At 39.4% G+C, this 20,413-nt stretch overlaps 1 protein-coding gene across 4 annotated transcripts in view; it reads right to left on the bottom strand.

Annotated features, from left to right (window-relative positions):
• NAV2 (neuron navigator 2) overlaps positions 1 to 20,413 on the bottom strand; it is a 233,966-nt gene that overhangs the window by 6,827 nt on the left and 206,726 nt on the right. For 2 of the 4 annotated variants that reach the window (XM_075713174.1, XM_075713175.1), the window contains 14 exons: positions 16,623 to 16,706; positions 15,892 to 16,003; positions 15,249 to 15,394; positions 12,027 to 12,035; positions 11,457 to 11,629; positions 8,554 to 8,707; positions 7,863 to 8,022; positions 7,268 to 7,368; positions 5,389 to 5,484; positions 5,062 to 5,230; positions 2,806 to 3,041; positions 1,403 to 1,557; positions 853 to 924; positions 174 to 370 (listed from right to left, as the gene is read on the bottom strand). In XM_075713174.1, the coding sequence (XP_075569289.1) occupies positions 174 to 370; positions 853 to 924; positions 1,403 to 1,557; positions 2,806 to 3,041; positions 5,062 to 5,230; positions 5,389 to 5,484; positions 7,268 to 7,368; positions 7,863 to 8,022; positions 8,554 to 8,707; positions 11,457 to 11,629; positions 12,027 to 12,035; positions 15,249 to 15,394; positions 15,892 to 16,003; positions 16,623 to 16,706 (1,864 nt within the window). The remainder of the gene's footprint in view (positions 1 to 173; positions 371 to 852; positions 925 to 1,402; positions 1,558 to 2,805; positions 3,042 to 5,061; positions 5,231 to 5,388; positions 5,485 to 7,267; positions 7,369 to 7,862; positions 8,023 to 8,553; positions 8,708 to 11,456; positions 11,630 to 12,026; positions 12,036 to 15,248; positions 15,395 to 15,891; positions 16,004 to 16,622; positions 16,707 to 20,413) is intronic. The other 2 variants (XM_075713176.1, XM_075713178.1) reach the window with 1 other exon arrangement.

Genomic DNA, 20,413 nt, shown 5'->3' with positions numbered 1-20,413 from the left:
AAAAAAAGTTCAGAAACTTCTTGTGCAGTTTGCCTCAGAGTACAATGCCATCCAAAACCAGGGTTTTAAAGAAACCTTTTTTACCTGATATAGCACAAGGAAACGTACCTGATATACACAGAAATAAACCACATACATTTGCATATACCTTGACATACGGGCAGAGAACTTACCAATAGTAACATCAGAGGAACTGTGAGCCTCCAAGAATTTGTTCAGATGTTGCCAGACCTTGGGAATCCAATCAATAATTTTAACCAGCTCTGCATTTCTCATCCTGCCACTGATCTCTGTTTCAATTAGTTTTCTTCTCAAGAAACGGCCAAGAAAGCCTTTGACTGGCTCAGTGTGGTTAGCACATAGCACCCATCTACGGCCGAACAGCAGAAATGTCCATTATTTCTCTTTCATGCTACTGAACATACCTATTCTGGGCTAAATTTCTTTTATTATTTCTAGATGATTATCATGAGCAAAATGGGTTATCCCAGTCACATATGTTTCTTAGCAAAAATTATTTTGGAACAGTTAAGTTTGCTAGATGAAACAATTTCTACCGTGCATTTTTTCAGCTTATTTCTCATTCAGTATCTGCTTTGCTTAATATCTTACTTAAAATTTGTTAAGAGGATCAAATATGTTAACAATCGTCTGAAAAGGACAAGTTTCATGAACCCCAGTTACTTTAATAACAGCATCATAACAAAGCTGCACATGTTAGGGCAGCAACTAGTAGCGAATGGCATTTCTCAGTTTGCTATTTCAGCTGATAAGAACAATTTCAGATGACTCAATAGCCATTACTCCTTCGCCAGCCCACAAACATAAATAAGAAACATGAATAAACAGTACCTGAAATTATGGTGAAGTTGAAGATTAGGTGTTGAGGAGGTGGCTTGGTTCATTGTGCCAATAATATATGGACTATTTTTAAAAGAAAAAAAAAAAAAAAAAAAGAAAATCATACTTGTAAATTTTGAAAAACAACTTTTTACTAAGATCTCTACATTAAAAAAGGTTATTCAAACCTCTCTTGTCAAAGAAGGTTTTTGTAGCTACTTATAACCAAATCTCTACTGAGAATCTGACTTCTGAGAACATCAAATTCTGAAAGCAAACCAGAAATCTCAAGGTGGGAACTAAAAATGGGGGTTGAGTATTGAAGATGTACTGCATGAAGTGCATGCAACTTACCCAAATCCTCTACTACATTTTTATTACTGATTTCAGAGGAATTGATCATTTCATGCAGAAATAAAACTTCTGAAGTGCTGTCCATAATATGGACAGTCTGGCCATCTCAGTCCACTCTACCAAATTAATCTAGAGTTCAGTTTTGTAATCACATTTGCAATGAATGCAGTACTGAAATTTGGAATGTATTCTGATATTATTTCTTTACCATTTGTGGTACTTGCAGTTTAGAAGTCCATTAAAGATCTCTCCTAGGGAGCTAACGTGATGCAAATTATCCAAAATGATTACAAGAGGCATATCCACGGCGTTATTTTCACTGTTACACTGGTCTGCTAGGTTGGACAGGTATTGGCGGAGTTCCTGCAAAGCATATATAAAGAAAAGAAAAAGATAAAAAAATAAAAATAGAGTCTTCATCGTATTCCTTGAAAATCCAGTTAAGATAAATAAGCTACTGGCTTTGTCATGAAATCTAAAGCAAAAGAGCCTGCCATCTTACAAATACACAAGTTTTCCATGAGAAAACAGAAGAATATGGGTTTCTTTCTCTTTTGTAGGTTATGCTGAAGATTCAAAGACTGTATATGAAATCCTGCATAAGCTAACGGCCTAAAGCAGGGGTAAGATGTTCTTGCTTGGTTTGTGTTTTTTCATTTATGCTGTTCTAATCTGACACTCAGATGTCTGAAATGTATTTTTCTTTCTTTCCAGGAACTTGTTCAACTCTCTGTAGACCAAACCAAACTTTGCATCCAAGCTAGGTTCGTTACACTTCTTGCAACTGCGTGTCTATCGAAATACAGCTGATAAAATTAATCTGGAAAAAAGCATCCCTCGACAGAGGCCAGATTCGGATGCCTTCAGTAACGCCGTGAAAGAAGGATGAGCTTGCGGGGCTGGTGCCGGGTGACTAGGTGTGGTTGAAATTCTCTCAGCAGCTTTAAAGCATTTATTCCATAGCATGTCTCAAATTATACCAGTGGCCTACAACCACAATTTCAACCATCCCTTTCCTCCAGAGGAAAATGTGCCTAAGGCCATCAAATATACAGCTTTTTTTTGTTTTTTTTTTTTTTTCTTTAATCTAGACGTTCACTGGAGGTTATTCAGCAAAACCAGCAGCACGTAAAAAAGCAAGCAGAGACATGCCTTACTGGTGCAGGAATGTGTCTGGACAACAGTTACTCCAAACCCAGCATATGCAGATTACAACTGCTGGTACTTGCAGCTGCAGAAACTCTTGAAGCCTAGAGATGCATTTGAGGGTTTTTGGAAAAATGCCTGCATGCAATAGGGATTGCTTACATTGCTGGGAATTTTATGCAGGTGTTTAACTTCCTCAGCAATTCTCAGAGGCTCCTAACCACTTGAAAATCATGACACCTTTAGGGGTTTAAATATACACCTGGAAGCCTGCTATTTCAAGCCCATAATCAGGTGAATCTGCAGTTCTGAAAATCTTAAATATTATTCCTTTCAGGATTAACATAAAGCTTTAAAAAGAAAGGTAAGTTTAAAATCAGCTTTTGATGGGTTAATAAAGGAGGAGTGTCTCATTTTTGATATATGGTAGCATTAATTGTACAAGGATGATTTCCATTTCCTCACCTTACTGGATTTATGGTCCACATTGAAGGTTGCAATAATGCCATCGGCCAGCTCCCTGCCCTCTCTAAGGACCATATACTCAGACAGGCGGTTTGCTAGGTACGTTTTACCAGTGCCACTGGGGCCAGATAAGATAATCCGTCTATGTTCCATCAGGAGAGAGACGTAACGCTGCAGTATAGGCTTTGGGATCAGTGATTCAAACACCAGACCGTCCAAACTGTTCTCACAGATACCTGCAACAGGAAAAGATTCCTCATTTAGAGGGATTCCCAATTTTTATCCAAATCACCTGCATTTTTCATTTTTTTTTTCTAAATAATTATAATTCTACAAAGCAATCCTGTTAGTGGAGTTTGAACAAATCAAGATTAATTGAAATGACTAGATACTCAAACCAGAGAACTGAAAACTGTGATTTTGTGAATGTACCTGGGCCCAGTAATAGTAGGAGAAAACCCCAAAGTAACACTTAGAAACACCAGATTTAGATCTGACCTGAGCTGACCAAGCTGTTCCTCACTTCAGAGATAAATCCCTTCCCCACTCTGGTATCCCCTGTGGTCGAGAGGAGCACAAATAAAGCTGGTAAAACAAGTGCACAAGGGACCTATGGGCTTAGCCTGGATCCTGCTTCAGCTCTCCCAGTTTTCAAAGTACTCAGCTGCATCCTACAGTGTCTAAGGCCCCATGAAAGTTGCCGTACAAATGATTCCAGGCCACATTTTTCACCCATAAACCACCCATTTTGCAGTATTTCACCATGCACGGTACGCATTCATCCAGAATTTACCTGTTTACTTTTGAATCACTAGACAAAAAACCCAGCTATCATCAACTCCCCCTACTTTCCCAAAGGCTTGTAATTAAACTCCTCCTCTGTATGCTGATAGCTATCTCTCCTAACATAAAACTCCTACTGATAAGAATTTACGCAATGTCAGCAGTCACTTTAGGAAGAATTGGCTCAGGGAAAATACACAGTGCTTCAAAATAAACAGCAGAAAGGGAAGTTGGCAGATCTCTCACAGAAACGTTTGCACCTCAATGGTTACTTGGAATATTAAATATTTATATAGGCAGCTTTCTATCTCAAAGGTATATGTAACTGATTTTCCATAAATTGATTAAAAACATTTCTCTTTTATTGAAAACTGTTATCACATATGAACCTTCAAAGTACAAGTCAAGCTGATGCACGTTAAATATAAAATCAGATTGCAGCTTTACAGATATGGCTAGACCTTAAGCATTATTTCAACTGGGATTTACTATCAGACAATGTATCCTAAGTAAGCAGAATACCCTGGGTTCACATCAAGCCTCAATAAATTGAGATATTTCATGGCTTATTTTGTCTTCCTACCCACTGATTTGCTACCCAAGGTCATTGATTTTTTTTACATCAATTCTCAAAAATCAAACTACTTTCAGTCAAATGCCACAGCCAAATTTCAAAGTTGAGCTGTAGAGCATTTGGCAATTTTCTCAAATACTCTACCGTCTGTATGCAAATCTATGCTCGAGATTTCACTGGTGTAACTTTGAGAAAACTGACGTACATTCAAAATGCAATGTTCGAGGATTTTTTCCCTCAAATCTAGTTTCATAGTATAGTTTTCATATAAAAATGGTTGCCTGAGAAACCAAATGAGCAACTGTATGAGAAATATAAGCATTAAATTCTTATCAGTGTGATATAATGAAATTGATGAGAACTCTGAAAACCATACGTTCTGAAAAAAATCCAGATTTTAGTCCCATGAATTCTGGGATCCCTCCTTACTGGTGCCTAAGGAGGGACTCTTCAGCAAAACCAATCAAGCAAGTTAAATCAAGCATTTTTTTACCCTGCATGAAGGAAATAACAACTATATCTGTTACAAAGAGGTAACGAAATTCTGAGGCTTTATTCATTTGGAAGGTACTTTGCTGTTCAAAAAACTCCACTGCATCCCTTGTGGTGTGAGGTCTTCTCCAGGACAACTCCAGGCACCAGTTCAAGGTATGTGGAGAAAACTGCTGTGTGTGTAATTATTCCTACTGTTACAGGTTGAAAATTCGCTGAATTTATAGACCCAGCATACTCTAAGTGCCGTCTTTATCAAATGAAAATAAGAAGGACCAGTAAATAAAAGGCAGGGACAGGAAAAAGAAACACAATAAAAAGTTTCTACTCCTCTGAGTTTCTTGACGCAGCATACTTTGATAAAACCGTAATTAGTGAGAACTACAACAGACAGGTCAAGTAACTACCTTTGATGGTAACTGAAATAGTGTTGTTTTCTCCAACTAGATAGCCACAGGGCAACAGCTCAGGTGTCTCTGCACTATTAGTGCGTTTGATTTCTCCAATGCTGTAGCCCAGAACGCTGTCTGAATTCAGTCCCAGCTGGCTCACGGGATCCACGTGAATGATATACTCCTAGGGTGAAAAAGGAACACCAAAAGTTAGGCAGCATTGAAATCTCTGTGACTTTGTTCTATGCCGTAGTAGTAATAATGACAGCAAGTTAAACATTGCTTGGTACCGTCAAAATCTAATAGGAGAATTCAAGCACACAGCAAATTGTACTCACTAACCTTAAACAACCGTCTTACAACCCCATCCAGAACATCCCATTTGGTCTTGCCGCTGACTCCAATGCAGCCTATGAGGAAGGTGCGAGGCCTCGAATCCTAAATGCATAGAAATGTGAATTTAAGTTAATAAATAAATCCTCACTATCACACAAGTCTGTCTAATGTAATTAAAATGCTGGCTATTTTTTTTCCCCTTTGATTGTTCCTTTTTTTTTTAAAGTTAAGGTGCATCTTTACCAGTCTATATGGTGAATTCTGAATGCTATATGAAATCCTTCTTTTCTACTAAACGTTTTAGAGTCACAAATCTAAAGGATACTGAAGTGGTACTGATGTTAAGTAAAAGGTATTTATTGATCAATCCATGACCAATTAAAAAACCTCTGAGAGGATTACAGCGTAGCAAAAAGACAGAAAGACTCTTAGAAAATATTAGGCAGAAAAGTTCACGGCATGTTCATTTTTCTATGACTTCACAATCAAATATGTTGCATTTGCAAGGTTTATCCTATTTACTTCTAGAAATGCTGCCATGGACATAGAAATCTAAATATATATATAAAAATTATATGTGGTTATATGTATATATAGCTATACATAGAGAGAGACTTTTATATATATGTATATATAACAAATTGTGTGTTATGTTTGGTGTATCACAGCACTTAAGTTGATAATTTTGTTTCTGATTTCTAAGGCAGACGAAAAAACCGAAACGCACCTCATTTTTCTGTTCTTCTATAGCTGCACTCACTGTGAAACATTCATTGAAGAAAAACCAATTTCTGTCATAAGACTTCAAGTTCAACTAAAACGTAAGGAATCATTTCCACATGATACCTCCACTGAGTGTGAGCACAGTGGAGTCCAATAGAATTAGCAAGATAGTAGTAATGTTAATTTGTTTATCCAGGGCTGTAATTTATTAATGCAAAATTGGTATTTAACAGAAAGATCCGCTGAGTCAATTTTATTTCTGATTATTCAAATTTTTGTCCCCCCCCCTTACAAAAGACATCAAATTATTTCTTAAATGCACTTTTATAGGTACTCATAATGTGAGATAGCAAGGTCAGTGCTTGGTAAAGACTGTGTAGTACATTCATGCATGCATTACATATATGAGGTGGGCTGCAATTTTACAATATCTGAAATTTATTTGGGTATTTAGGATTCTTTTAATTACTTGAGAATGGAGAACACCTGAAAGATGTCATTCTAAATGGAAAACTTGTACCAGAGAGGACAACTTGAACTAGAACGACAAGATCTCCCAGTTTGGATCCATTAAGTTCTTGTGGAATATCGGTCCTTACAGTATTTTGGTGCACCTTCTATCTACACCCTGGATCGTTTCCATTGTTAGTTAAAATTTCATTGAAGTTTAACAGAAAGGCCCAAGAGCTTTGTGCAGCTTTTAACATACCAGTCTTAAACAGATGCTATCCCAAGGTGCGGACTAGTCTGCTAACCTCTTTGATGCCGAAAGAGTGGCCTGGTTTTCGGAGATACTACTGAAAGACTTAAATTCTAATGTTACCACCTGCACTGCTGATACATGGTCTAGTCTAGCAATCCTGTGTTACGAACATGCTTCATGGCCAGTGCTGATGGCACCAACAAGAAACTGTAAAATAAAAAGCTGTCACCAGTGAGTCCATGAGACAACCTGAACTGGTGGTGTTGGCTCTCAGCAGTTCCAAGGAAGTGGGGTCTTAGTGCCTTGGCTATCACTAGTGATACACCAATGAAATATTTTGCAGAGAAAATTAAAAAAAAATCTTGGCAAATAAAAGCCTCCAAAACAAATTGGATTTGACTTCTCTGCCCCATTCCAAAGTCACTTATATTTCAAAGCTGGGGATGAAACGCAACTCACCTCCTTCCATTTCATCTCATCCTGAAAGTTGACAACTATTTTGACGTGCCTGCCTCCTTCTTTCCGGGCAGAGCCATCTCCAGTGTCATCTAACAGCATGTCTGTGAACAGAAAGCATCAACAGCTTCACAGCTGTATCTTAATAACACTGAAGACTATTCTGGTTTACGCCAACACATCTATTGTAGTCAAACACAACACATCTGGGCTTCGCATACCCAGAGGTAAAACGTAAGAACTGGCTTTACTGACTTCCCTACCAAATACCAATATCACTCCTAAAAAGTGAAGGTCATTGAAAATTTTTAGTCAGTTACTCTGTATTTTCCTTCCTATGATATATCCCCTGGCAAATGTACACCGTTAAATGGCTTTAAACATGACTCTTTGCAGCTGAGGTCATAATTGGACAACTCCGATCTAGGGTGTAGCAGACCTATGACAACATTTAAAAAGGCGGCTTTATGCCAGCTCCTGACATATTTCCACACTTCAACTGTTATAATTTTCATGCTTTCATTTTTCCATGGCTAACCAAACCAAATCTTCCAAGTGCAGGATGAAACCTGCCCACCGCCTTTCTCATTAAACTCACCAAGACTGGTTGACTCCGTAAGGTTCAAACTGTGTTGAGAGAGACCCACTGAATGTCTTGGAGAGGATGAAATGGAAACCTGAGACTGAGCCCTGCTACAGCTGCCGTGGTTTTCAGATTTCAGCCGGTCATTTTCTGCTTTTAATTTTTCAATCTCACTCTTAAAAAGACAAGTCAGGCGTTAGAAGGCACAGTGAAAACATACACTTAAAAGAGAGCAACATAGGTAACTTAAGAATAAATACTAGTTTAGCAGAAATGCCATTTTCACAATATTTATTTTAATAAATTCATGATTTTAATTATTACGACATCCCTTCCACGAAACTTTTCAAAGTATCCTAGAAAACACAAATATGTGGAAATTCACTAAACACTGAAATGCAGCTGCTTTAAGGCAGAGAGCATGGGAACATTTTAAGATGTTTCTGACAGTCAACAAAATGACCTCCCCGTGGGTTTCTAGTGTTGAAACAGTTACAGCTGCAGAGTTGAGGGCAGCAGAATTTGTATGTTCAAGCTGACTTTTAATGAAGGTACAAGGTTTAACACTGGCACAAAGCTAGACATAACTTTTAGTAAGCATTCAAAAATTCAAATTTACCTTCTTTCAGATCTTTACTGTGTCACAGGTTGACCAATCTTTAACATGTCAACATAGACTGCAATATTTGGTGTGGTTATTTCTTACCTGCATTCTGTTCATCGCCTCCCGGAGCTGGTCAAGCTGATGAGCGGAGCTAAGGGCTTCTAGACGAATATCAGTCAACTTCATCTCCTTGTCTCTTAGTTCGTTTCGTAACTGCATGACCGTTTCGGCTTCACTATCAGTGCATTCAGAAATACTGGAGAAGATTGAAAAATAGACATTGAACGAGACCATTTGTTACTTTTCAGATAGTGCTACTCCATCACTTATTGGTAAAGGAGGAAAAAAACCCTTTTATTCTGCAGGAAGCAGGCAACAGTTTTGGCTTATTGGATTAGTGATACCATAAATCAGATATTAAATAGGTCATGGAAACATTAGAGACTAGTGAAATAAATATGTCTGAGGGTTATTTTTCTTTAATCAGCACCTGAAACAGAATTCTGGAAGTCACCTACTATTGGATAGTCTTCATTTTTTTCATGTTAGTTGCCATAAAGGAAAACTTCTAAAGCCAAAATCTAAAAAAATTAAGGGGGTGCAGGCAGTAACAACAGTTGGTTGGAGATTGATGAGTTTACAGACAGATTTAAAGCTCACCAGGTGTGCACAGCTGGGTTTCCCCGAACTGTTCTGGAGGGCTTTAGAACTCTACACCTATTGAAGCGTGATAAATTCCTGCTCGCTTTAAAGCACTCATGCCTAAAAAAATTTTTGGTGGCGTTTTTCTTCCCTCCTCCGACAAAGAAAGATTCTGAGTGAGTAACATTTCAGCACATTCATAAGTGTATCTATATAAAGATCTACTACACAGCTGCGTGCTTTAAGGGAGATTTCATTTAAAATGTTTCTCCCTAAATCAGGTTAACGAGAGACGTTTTCCCCACCAAAAGCCAATAAGCCAAAATACACAAGTTTTACTTGTGCTCTAGCCTTCCCTCAGTTTGCGTATTTACTCTTTTCTCATGTTTAGCCTTTTGGCTTTCATGTCAAGATAAGACATCTGCACATAGCATTTTGACCGATGATAGACAGGATCATCATTTGACAATTTTCTGGCCTTAGATTTCTAAAGCACAGCTTGCCGTAGTCACCAGAAACTCACCACGTTAGGCTCAAGAGACTGGAGAAGCTTTAAAAAAAAGTTCACAGGGATTATCTTCTGCTACTAACATTTCATCATTATTATACGGCTGGAAACTATTGCTATTGTTTTCACCTCTTCATGTGAAAATAAGTGATAGGCAAAACTTCAAGTTTGGGTACTCAAATGCATTTGATCTGAAATCAGGCTGGAAGCTTTGCATGACATCTACAGGGTTGTAAGGCTGGCTGGTAATTACATGTTTCACAACACTGCCTCTTACAACTTTCTGTATTTATTTATCCTACTCAAGTGACGAAGCTACTGATAGAATTAATAGAAAATCTGTTTTACAAAGTTTTCCAGACACATTCTAAAATACAACTTCAGACTCAAAACAGTGCGGTAACACAATTATTTAACTTTGTATCACAGGTGGCCAAAACGAAGCATCAAGATTGCTTGTGACCTTCCCATGAACATAAAATGAGTCAGGCAGCAGAGAAGTCGTCCTGACTTTAAAGTCTACATCTCATTTGCATACACACCCAAGCAGAAGGGTATGGTTTGACCCTACAGATGAGCCTACACAATAGCTTGCTACTACCCAAAGGACACATTTGTTTCTCACACCTCTTCCCCAGCCTGCTCCTGGCTGTGCTGCTGTCATGCCCCCATGCTTACGCCAGCTGAGGCACATTAGAGTCGGATCAAATCTCTGAGCTGAGCCAGCCCAGCAACCTGGGGGAAAAAAAACCTGTTCCCATTTCTGTCAAATTATTTTTCACATAATTTAGCATGTTGCATTGGCTCAGTGGAGTTGTCTGAGAAGCAGCAGAGCCAGCGCAAGGGAAGGACCAGGCACAGGTGGCTGGGGAGGTACAGATGAAGCGAGGAGCGGATCATCTCCATTCATCAGGCACAAGCCATCAGATGAGTTCAGCTGTATCACTAAACCATGCTGTTTGATTTCCAGTAAATCCTTACCTTTATCTGAATTTGTCAACTTAATTGGGAACACATCATTGCAGATTAGTACAATATGTGCTGTCTTTAGCCAACAGAGAAAACAAAATCCCAGACTTGGCCTGGCTTGTTTCATTAACAGCAAGAGATCCAATTAATTCTGCACGCCAAGGTCACCCTGGTTATAAATACTCTTCATACTCAATATGTTCTGCTGAGAGAGCACCCCAATGAAATATTAAATTATACTACAGTAACGATATAATGATTTTGGCTTCCTGGACACTAATGCAAAGGTACTGGGTTGGGAAGCAGCTTACATATCTTTCATTCCCTGAATGTATAAATTCAACCTTTCTGTCCTCTGCCTGTGACCTCCTTTGACTACAGAACATTCAAAATAGACAGCAGTTGAAAGTGTGATCTTTGCTCATTCTTGTGCCAGTGTGACAGGGTTAAGGATTTTACCCAAAACACTTAGCAAAACACAGCACCGCTCTGGGAGATAACGTAAGTGATGCTTAGGAGCAGGACTGATCAGCGGCAACAGACCAGCCCTGACCTACGGGGCAATCCTGTCTGGCCCACTGTGTCTTCTGCTGCGGCCTCACGGTGAACAGCTGGTTTTAGCAGTGCATGTAACTGAACAGCTGTCAGACTCTTGTAAGGCTTATACAGATGTGCAGATTCTTAGACAGAGGCATCAAAGGCGACAGGATGGTGTGGGGTACATTTTGCCTCTGACTGTTTCTGTAAAGCGGCCCAGAGATGTCCTGTAAAGCTAGCATGGAAAACACTGGATGTCTCCAAAGCATGATGTTTCTCTTTTCCTCTACCAATGCAGCAAGATGCCTTCCACTCCATTTTCTATTTAAAAATTAAAAAAATCACTTACAGAGAATTGGAATGGGAAGCTCTCAGCAACGGTGTTGAAACAGTGGAGTTATGGTGTGGTAGCTTTGGTGATGAAGGTAACGAAGAATCAGTCATCTCCTCAATATCTGAATGAGAAGATGCTGACTTGGGAGATTTCTTTTTACCAAAAGCTTGCTTGAAGGAGCTGCGTAACTGAAAAAAACAAGACCACAACAGTAGGCACATCGTTAAGGATGAAACCAGGCAAAAAAAGCCACAGAGTAAAAACTCTTAACATGCAAATACTCCAGATGATACAGCCATACTCACATACATTTTAATATGGGTAAAAAAGAATAAACAAGCTTTTTTCCTTAACTATTTTATGAGATTAATAAGGTCAATAGGACTGCATATCAATGCTTCCTATTTTTATGGTAACTATTTTATAGCAGATTCTGTTCAGTGCAACAAGATTTACAGCGATGTTGTAACAACTTGCAGCTATAACGTAATGTGGCTCAGACAAGGTTAATGATGCGGAAACGGTTAGTGATGTAAATGGATGGGTTAGCTTTGTATCTCATAGTTTAAAGTAGGTCTTCCTTACCTCATTGACCTGCCGGAAGAAGCGCAAGCAAAAGGAAGTGGGGGAAGGAAAAAAGACATGTTTTAAAAGATAAAGCCAGTGATAAGGAAAGCTTTGGATTTCTAAGACAAACATGACCAATAATCAACAAAGACCAACAGTTACTTTAAAACTGGAACTCTGTTATTTTCCAAACCCAGGTGTTTCAAACAACATACGGTCATCTTTTGCATTACTTGAGGGAGACACCAGACCCAAATCTCTTAACTACTTAAATTACATTTTCTCCTTAGCTGAGACAGAACATTTTGGCTAACAGCCAAGTTAATATTGTGTTCTTCCTTGCAGGAATGGGTATTTCACCAGGTGAAAAGACTGAATCTTCTCTACCTACCTGCAACTAAAATAACCTTTTTAAAAGTGACGGCCGTTTTCCAAACCACAAAAAGAATGAATTCATGTGATTAAACTGATGTTATCCCAAAGTTACAGTTCAACAGTTAGTGTTCAAGAAGCATTTGGACAATGCTCTTAGGTATATGGTTTAACGTTTAGATTGCCCTGCGTGGAGTCAGGGTTTGCACTTGATAATCCTCATGGGTCCCTTCCAACTCAGGATACCCTATGAACACCGTTTAACGCTATCGCAAATTACATGTTGTAAACAGGCTGGCTTAATATGAGCTGAAAGTTATTTTTAAACTCGACAAAGGCTCCTACAGTGAGAAATGTTGAAAATCTGGTGTTTCAGCTCTGAAGGGACAGCTGTGTTGTTTCTATATATAACGAAAAAAATTTCAGCTGAGAACTTCCCCAGTATTTGTGGAATAAACAATGTGTGAATCAGACTCAACTTACATATTTTTCTCAGTAAATTACTGATTTAATTTCCAATCTTCATTTTACAGTGAGGATGTACTCATTTTTAATAACAACATCAACACAGTGTCCTGTTTCTTCTACTTCCTGAAAACCTTATTTATTCCTCTTTATAATAAGGAGATGTTTCCTTAACCTTCTTTAAAAATAGTCATCTGATGAATAAGAAGTGTAGGCTGATGTAGGATAATATCTACTAGGTTACAATAACAAAGAATAGAACCTAAAGCAAAAATTTAAGAAGTGTTTACCTTAACTAAGCCTTAATGATTATAAAAGGTTCGTTTCACAAATCAAGAGTTGCTAGCAATTTAAAAGTTACAGCAATTTAATTTGCCTGTAACTAACATATAATCAGCACAAGAAGGATTTGGAGATGACGTTCTTTCCATTCAACGAATTATTTAAGGGGCAGAGTGGAAATACTGCTGTTATGAAGGACCTGGCAAGATATAGAATCATAGAATCATAGAATCGTTTAGGTTGGAAAAGACCTTTAAGATCATCCAGTCCAACCAATAACCCACACTACCAAGTCCACGCTAAACCAATCAAGGGTAGACTAGACTAAACCATGTCCCAAAGTGCCACATCTACCCATTTTTTGAACACTTCCAGGGATGGTGACTCCACCACCTCTCTGAGCAGCCTGTTCCAATGCTTGACCACCCTTTCCGTGGAGAAATTTTTCCTAATATCCAATCTAAACCTCCCCTGGCACAGCTTAAGCCCATTTCCTCTCATCCTATTGCTAACTACATGGGGGAAGAGACCAACACCCACCTCACTACAACCTCCTTTCAGGTAGTTGTAGAGAGCAATAAGGTCTCCCCTCAGCCTCCTCTTCTCTAGGCTAAACAATCCCAGTTCCCTCAGCCGCTCCTCCTAAGGCCTGTGCTCCAGACCCTTCACCAGCTTTGTTGCCCTTCTCTGGACGCACTCCAGCACCTCAATGTCTTTCTTGTACTGAGGGGCCCAAAACTGGACACAGCATTCCAGGTGTGGCCTCACCAGCGCCGAGTACAGGGGGACAATCACCTCCCTGCTCCTGCTGGCCACACTATACCTGATACAAGCCAGGATGCTGTTGGCCTTCTTGGGCACCTGGGCACACTGCTGGCTCATGTTCAGCCGGCTGTCAAACAACACCCCCAGGTCCTTTTTGGCCAGGCAGCTTTCCAGTCACTCTTCCCCAAGCCTGTAGCGTTGCATGGGGTTGTTGTGACGCAAGTGCAGGACCTGGCACTTGGCCTTGTTGAACCTCATACAGTTGGCCTCGGCCCATCGGTCCAGCCTGTCCAGGTCCCTCTGCTCATCAGAGGGCCATCCTACCCTCGAGCAGATCAAATTTCCCACCCAATTTGGTGTCATCTGCAAACTTACTGAGGGTGCACTCAATCCCCTCATCCAGATCATTGATAAAGATATTAAACAAGGCTGGCCCCAAAACAGAACCACCAGGATAAGAGAGAAACAAAAACAAGAACCTGCTCAGGAAGCTGTTTCTTACTGTTCAGGAACTTTCTGAGAGGATATTGTGCAAATACAAATCAAGCTTTTACCAGCTCAAACCACACTTTGTATCTATACAGACTTATCTGTACACCCAAAAGATCCAAGGAAATTTAAATTCAGCGGGAAGGAAGGGGTGGATTGCTTTACTGGCTACAATAAAGGATCTAGGGACTTCAGTCCAAACTACAATCAGACTAGGTCACTAAGGCAGTTATGGTCTAGTTGAAAATGGAGTTTAATATAATGTACCTTTCCTCCAGTACAGGGTACCTTGTACACAGTACATGATGAGCAAAGAAGGAAAAATGGGAAATGACAGGTAAGTATTGCAAAATCTTGCAAAATAAAATGTCCATCACAATAAATTTTTAAAAATTGGGTCTTTTTTTTTTTGTAGAACTCCACAGTAATGTTCAAAACAGAGCTCTTAAAAGTGTTTAACATGTTCACTTAAGAGAAAGCCCTACGAGCCAAAAAGAAAAAAAAAAAAAGTAAACATGATCTCTCACTGTGGATTTGTTTAATGACAGACATTGAGTTTTCCCTAAGGGGTTGGACATCATATTACTTTTAGCCAGAATTGATCTTTGACAGCTATTCTTAATTTAAGACTGGCCTTTTGGCTGTAAAGCTAAAATTCAATCCTAGGCAGAGTCAACACACACATATACATCACTTACAACTCAATTAAGCCTTCAAAAGAGAGTTTACACAGGATTTAAACAGTGCATAGTCCTTGTGCTGACCTGTTGCATGAGGGGAGGAAGGAGGAGCTGAGTGGCTAGATTTCACCATGCATGTTCTGACAATTTTATATAAATGTCACACAATCTGTTAAAATACACTCACCCAATTCTTCCTCTTCTTTTTCTTTGAATCACTCTCTATGTTGCTTCCCACACTGGAGTGACTGGTAGCACTGTTAATACTGGAGACGCTATCCGAAGAGTGCTGCCTTCGGATCCGCAGGTCTGTGGGTTGAGCAGCTGCTGGTCCTGAAAATGAATGGAGGCAGTGTCAAAATTATGTAACAAATTTGCTATAAGTGTAAATTAAGGGGATAAGTTAAGAGAAGTGAGATAAGAGAGGACTGCATTCAGACTTTATATTGGAAATTACCGAAACACCAAAGAAAATAAAGCCAAGTGCCTGACAGCTCTGAAACGGGGATCTCTGCTCCCTGTTGCTTCACATCAGTGTCTAGATGGGTGAACTACTAAATGCTTATAGCAAATTCAGTGAGCTCACACTGAAGGTGGAAAAGCTTTGTTAAAATGCCTTCTCACGTGTCTAACACATCCATTTACTTCTGTAGAACTGACCGCACTATTTACACAGATACCCATCTCAAATCCCCATATGATACCAAAACAAGTAACTAGAGCATGGTCATGAGACAAAGCTGATCTCTGATGGTCACATCAGATACTACCAAGAGGCATAAAGTCCCATGAGCACCACAGAGTCACTAAATGTAGTGCTTGCTTCTCACCTTTGCAGTTGAGCTCAGGTGTGTTGATGACTCCGTTGATGGCAGCCTGGGCAGCAGCATTTTGCTTCTTCAGTAGTTCAATAGTCTTCCTTAACTCATTTAGTTCGGAGTCCTTGCATAAGAAAAAAAAAAAAACCATGGTGACGTGTTGGAAAATGCAGATGGTATCTAACTGCTCCAAAGAAGCCACATTTCAATCTGAGCATTGGTAGTTGATAGAGAATTTATGAAACATGTATGCACAAGGAGATGAAAATGAGGTTTGGTATACCTGGGGAAGCACACCCTCAAAAGGCTGCAAAATAGCTGGGCTATTATGATACAAAAAAAATGTACACGCTCTGTAATACAGAAATAATGTATATTTAAGTATATTGTCCAAAACCCCAATGCTGCCTGTCTTGCAAGGATTTTTCTTGGTGTTTCTCTTGAACATGCACATGTGTGGATGCATTGGGAAGAAATTTATTACAAAAAAATGCAATACTGAAGGACTTGTGTCCAAAGCAACAATTTATAGGAATAACCTGATCAGTTGTCACAATGCCGCAGTGAGGAAAACAAATATTTTATACAAAATTTGTATTACATTTTACTCTGTCACTACAGTTGAGGAAACTAAGGCAAATGGTGTATATGATTTTTTTTCTTCCCCCACAACTACAGAAGGAGCATGAGCAACAATGCTGGAAACAGAAGTTAAGACTTCCCCAGATACTTTTCAGGCTTGCCTTTTGTTCCGCCGTCATTGTCAGGCTCTGCAGTCTGATGGTCATGTTCCCCAGGCTCTGCTCAAATGCTGCCACCAGGTGAGCCTGAAAATTAACCCACAGAGAAGTCGTTTGTTCTCTCCCCACCACAAGAAGAATATTTCTGCAGGTATCTAAATGGACCACCTCCTGCATTGCATTGTTTGTTGTGTAAATGATACAGAGAAAACAACACTGATCAGAAAAGGTCAAATGAGTAGCGCATACGTGGTGTAAGTATTTGCAAACAAATTACCAGGAACAATTTAATTGTGGAAAATTACAAATGCCAAAGATAACAGACCAATTTCAGATTTTTAGAAAATGACAGCCCTTTCATGTATGACTCCTACCAGTAGCACACTACAAAATGATGCAGTTTTAGGCTATAAACCATGCCCTGCTTCTGCAGCAGCTGCTACCAAACACTTTAGAAAACACAGACGTAGGAGTAACGCTGTGACCTGGCACATCCGTAGGAGATTTCCTGAAGGTGGCTCCGCAGTCAGCGGCTACATCCGCTTCTCTGATACCATGATTTCAACAGCCAGGACAGTTCTCTCAGACATACTCTAACAGAGCAGCAAAGCGGGATTTTTTTCCAGTTTGGAATTCTCATTTATTCTGTAAAATGTGGAATCCTACATCCAGAATATGTCTGAGAACAAAACCACCTTCTGGGTCCCTAGGAGTTAAGGTCCTTTGAAGAGCCACATCTCAAACTAATCCAGTTCATGTACTTTTCTCAGTTGTTTAAAGCTGCTTCGATTTTGTGATAAATGGAAAACACATTTCACCACTTTGTTGAAACAGAAAGACATATTAGATTCAATTTGGGGGGAAACTTCTCACAGATTAAGAAACTGAGACTTTTAAGGGATGTCTTAGGGAATACACCTTGTCACCTGAAAGTATTCCTGATACCAAAAAGGCATGGAAAGATGTCCTTGGTTATCTAGCCACGTCCCCAAGCTATTCCAAGCAGTGGCATGTAAAGAGCTCCCATCACAAAATGTAGAGAGATTCTAAACATCTCCTGCTGTTCATTTTCGAAATCAGACTTAATCTTTGACTTTTTATGTGGGCCTTATTTACATGTAAAAGGTTACTTTGTGATGGTTTTCGGGTACCCTCAAGTAGTTAAGTAGTTAACTCTTGTCACAGAGCTTTTCACAAAAAGTTTCAATCTTTTTCCAGAGAGTACAAAAAACCTGCAAATATCACCCCTAAGTTTCAGGATAATACCCTAAAAAGTAAAACAAAATACAAAACGGTAAATAAAATATAAAGCAAGCTTTTAGATAGAGGAAGGCCAGACAGAAACTTCCCTCCAACTAGATCAGTATTTTCCTTGTGGATATTTGAGACAAAAAGACACTGGAAGTCAGGGAGGTGGATGTTCTCACTGTGCTACCCAACAGGAGAACCCTGAACGCCAAGTCAGTCAGTTCAGTCCAGAGATGCTTTCTCTGCAGAGAGGGATAAGGATGGAGACAGGACTACTGCAGCACTGTAGCCAGTCTGCCAGATGCTTTATCAGCTGATACACCTGCACCTAACTCAAAGACTTCTCCAATATTTGGGTGCACCTTGCTTGCAGCCAAGGTCCACGTGCTAAATATCATCCAAAACTTCCTGGTGCTCGGCCAATGACCCTTTGCTCGTTTCCCGTGAAGCACGGAGAACCCAATGTCGATTATATTAAGGACATCAGCTGAGAACTGAAAATGGCTGAGAAGTAAAAGGAAGGGAAAGTAGATTGAGAAGATGGAAATAAACTTGATAAAAGGGTACTATGTTTCTAGTGCCATGATATGACATTGTTGTATAGATATACATGTCTGTCTATTTACACATATAAGTCTATTTGCAGTTGCACAGGCAGCTGAACACAGGCATAGTTCAATATATGTTGTCTCACTAGCCATAATCATCTACACTAACCGTAGCAAATAATATTTTATTTCTCTATTAAAAATAATTCCACACACACAGTAACAAGTAAAATTGTGCAAAATCTTTCTAAGCGGAAAAGGACATTCTCTCACCTAAATATATACAGAATAGCAAAACCTTTCACAGAGCTATACCAGACTTATTCATCAGCAGCACACAGCTGACTTATCCTAAATAACTGTTCTCACATTCGCAATGAAAACAAACACGAGTAGTACAATAACACAGGGATGTGCATCTCTCGTTCCCATCAGCCCCTATGAAAATAAGCAGAGCTGAGACTGTGAGAAAACGGCAAAAAGTAATTTAAGCCTTCACACTACACATGTTTGGAAAATCCAAATATTTATTTTAATAACACAGACTGCAAAGTTTCTGTTGGGGAGGACGAACATATGCTGCTGCTGTATGTTTTTGTTTGTTTTGGGGTCATTTGGCTTTTTGGTGGTGGTGGTGGTTTCCCCCTCCCCCCAAAAAAGTTAGCATCATTTATTTCGATAATATTCCATTTTTGCTTCATTCACTTCACTACAATTTGGCGATTTTTTTTATTCATGCTATTTAAACTTCATAGACTTTGACCTGCCCCTTATTTGTCAATAAATCAGCTACAGTCTGCTGCAGAAACGTTGCTACAACTGTCTTAGTAATATATTTCACTCTCTAGCCACCTCTTCTCAGAGAACATATTCTTTTTCCATGTAAAAGGCCAGGTCTGTTCCCCAAAAACTTAAGACTAATAAATGCTGTTTGTTAAGACACTGCTTTATGAATATTTTCTTTACGCAAGATTTTTTTTTTTTTTCAAAAAAGGATTTAACCTAGGCAATCTGAATTCATCTGTTTGTTTAATTTATTAATTTTCCCCTGAATTTTCCTGTATACACACTGCAGCTTTTGACGCTTCTCAGGCCATCAGCGGCAAGAATTTTGACAAGGTTTTGCTCCAGCTAGGAAGTGAAGATAACTATTTTCCATAGCTCACTGAACAGTTTCCAGAGAGGGATAATTTAAAGGTGCCTGATCTAGTTTTGAAAGAGCAACTCTTTCTTAACGTTCAGGTCAAAGCATTACGGGTTTGTATCCCATTATTAATCCATGCAGTCCCACTTGCCCATTTCTTGTTTGCTTTTGCAAAGTATTGCATTACTACTACATAGTTGTAGTAACCACACACAAATTCTTGGGCAAGTTAACGGCAGCTGGGGCAGGCACACAGCAGCCTGTGCTACTCGCTGCTCCTGGAGACAGGCTACTAACCCCTGTGTTGAGTAACAGCCGCCCGAATCCAAACACCGTATGAAGAAGAACGCAACAAAACTAAGGCAGAGCTAGATGAGTTGCAGAGCTGACAAGTTCTTTGCCTGAAGGACACAAGCCAGGTTATTTAACGACATGATAAAAAAATGTACGCAAGAGAATCTGGTTCTTACTTTCTCATATCTAAAAGAAGCTTCTGGATGAAAACCAACTCAGGTATCCAGTCCTCTTTGTATTTGGAAGGCAAATGTAAGATTTAATTTTTGGAAGATTTTTGAAAATTTTTCTTTTCCTCTTGGGAAAGTGACCGAGTGGCTACATGCCGTCAAAGCCATTTTACTTGACTTCTCGGTTAACTGTGTTCTTGGTTTTCCTTTTCCATTGTGCAAGCTGGAGGAAGCACTGCAATGCCTGCAGTGAACACCACAGTGCGTTTCCCCTTGAATCCCTCTTGTGATAGGTGTTACTGCTCAGGTGAAAGCTGTCCTTTACTGTGCCAAGTTTCGCATTCCACCTATCCAGAGAGCTGATGGACAGGAACGTCCCCTTCAGTAGCA

This window comes from Pelecanus crispus, chromosome 6 (assembly GCF_030463565.1).
Source record: "Pelecanus crispus isolate bPelCri1 chromosome 6, bPelCri1.pri, whole genome shotgun sequence".
NCBI classification, from domain to species: domain Eukaryota; kingdom Metazoa; phylum Chordata; class Aves; order Pelecaniformes; family Pelecanidae; genus Pelecanus; species Pelecanus crispus.
The sequence above is the reverse complement of the archived record's forward strand: the minus strand, read 5'-3'. Positions and strand labels throughout refer to the sequence as shown.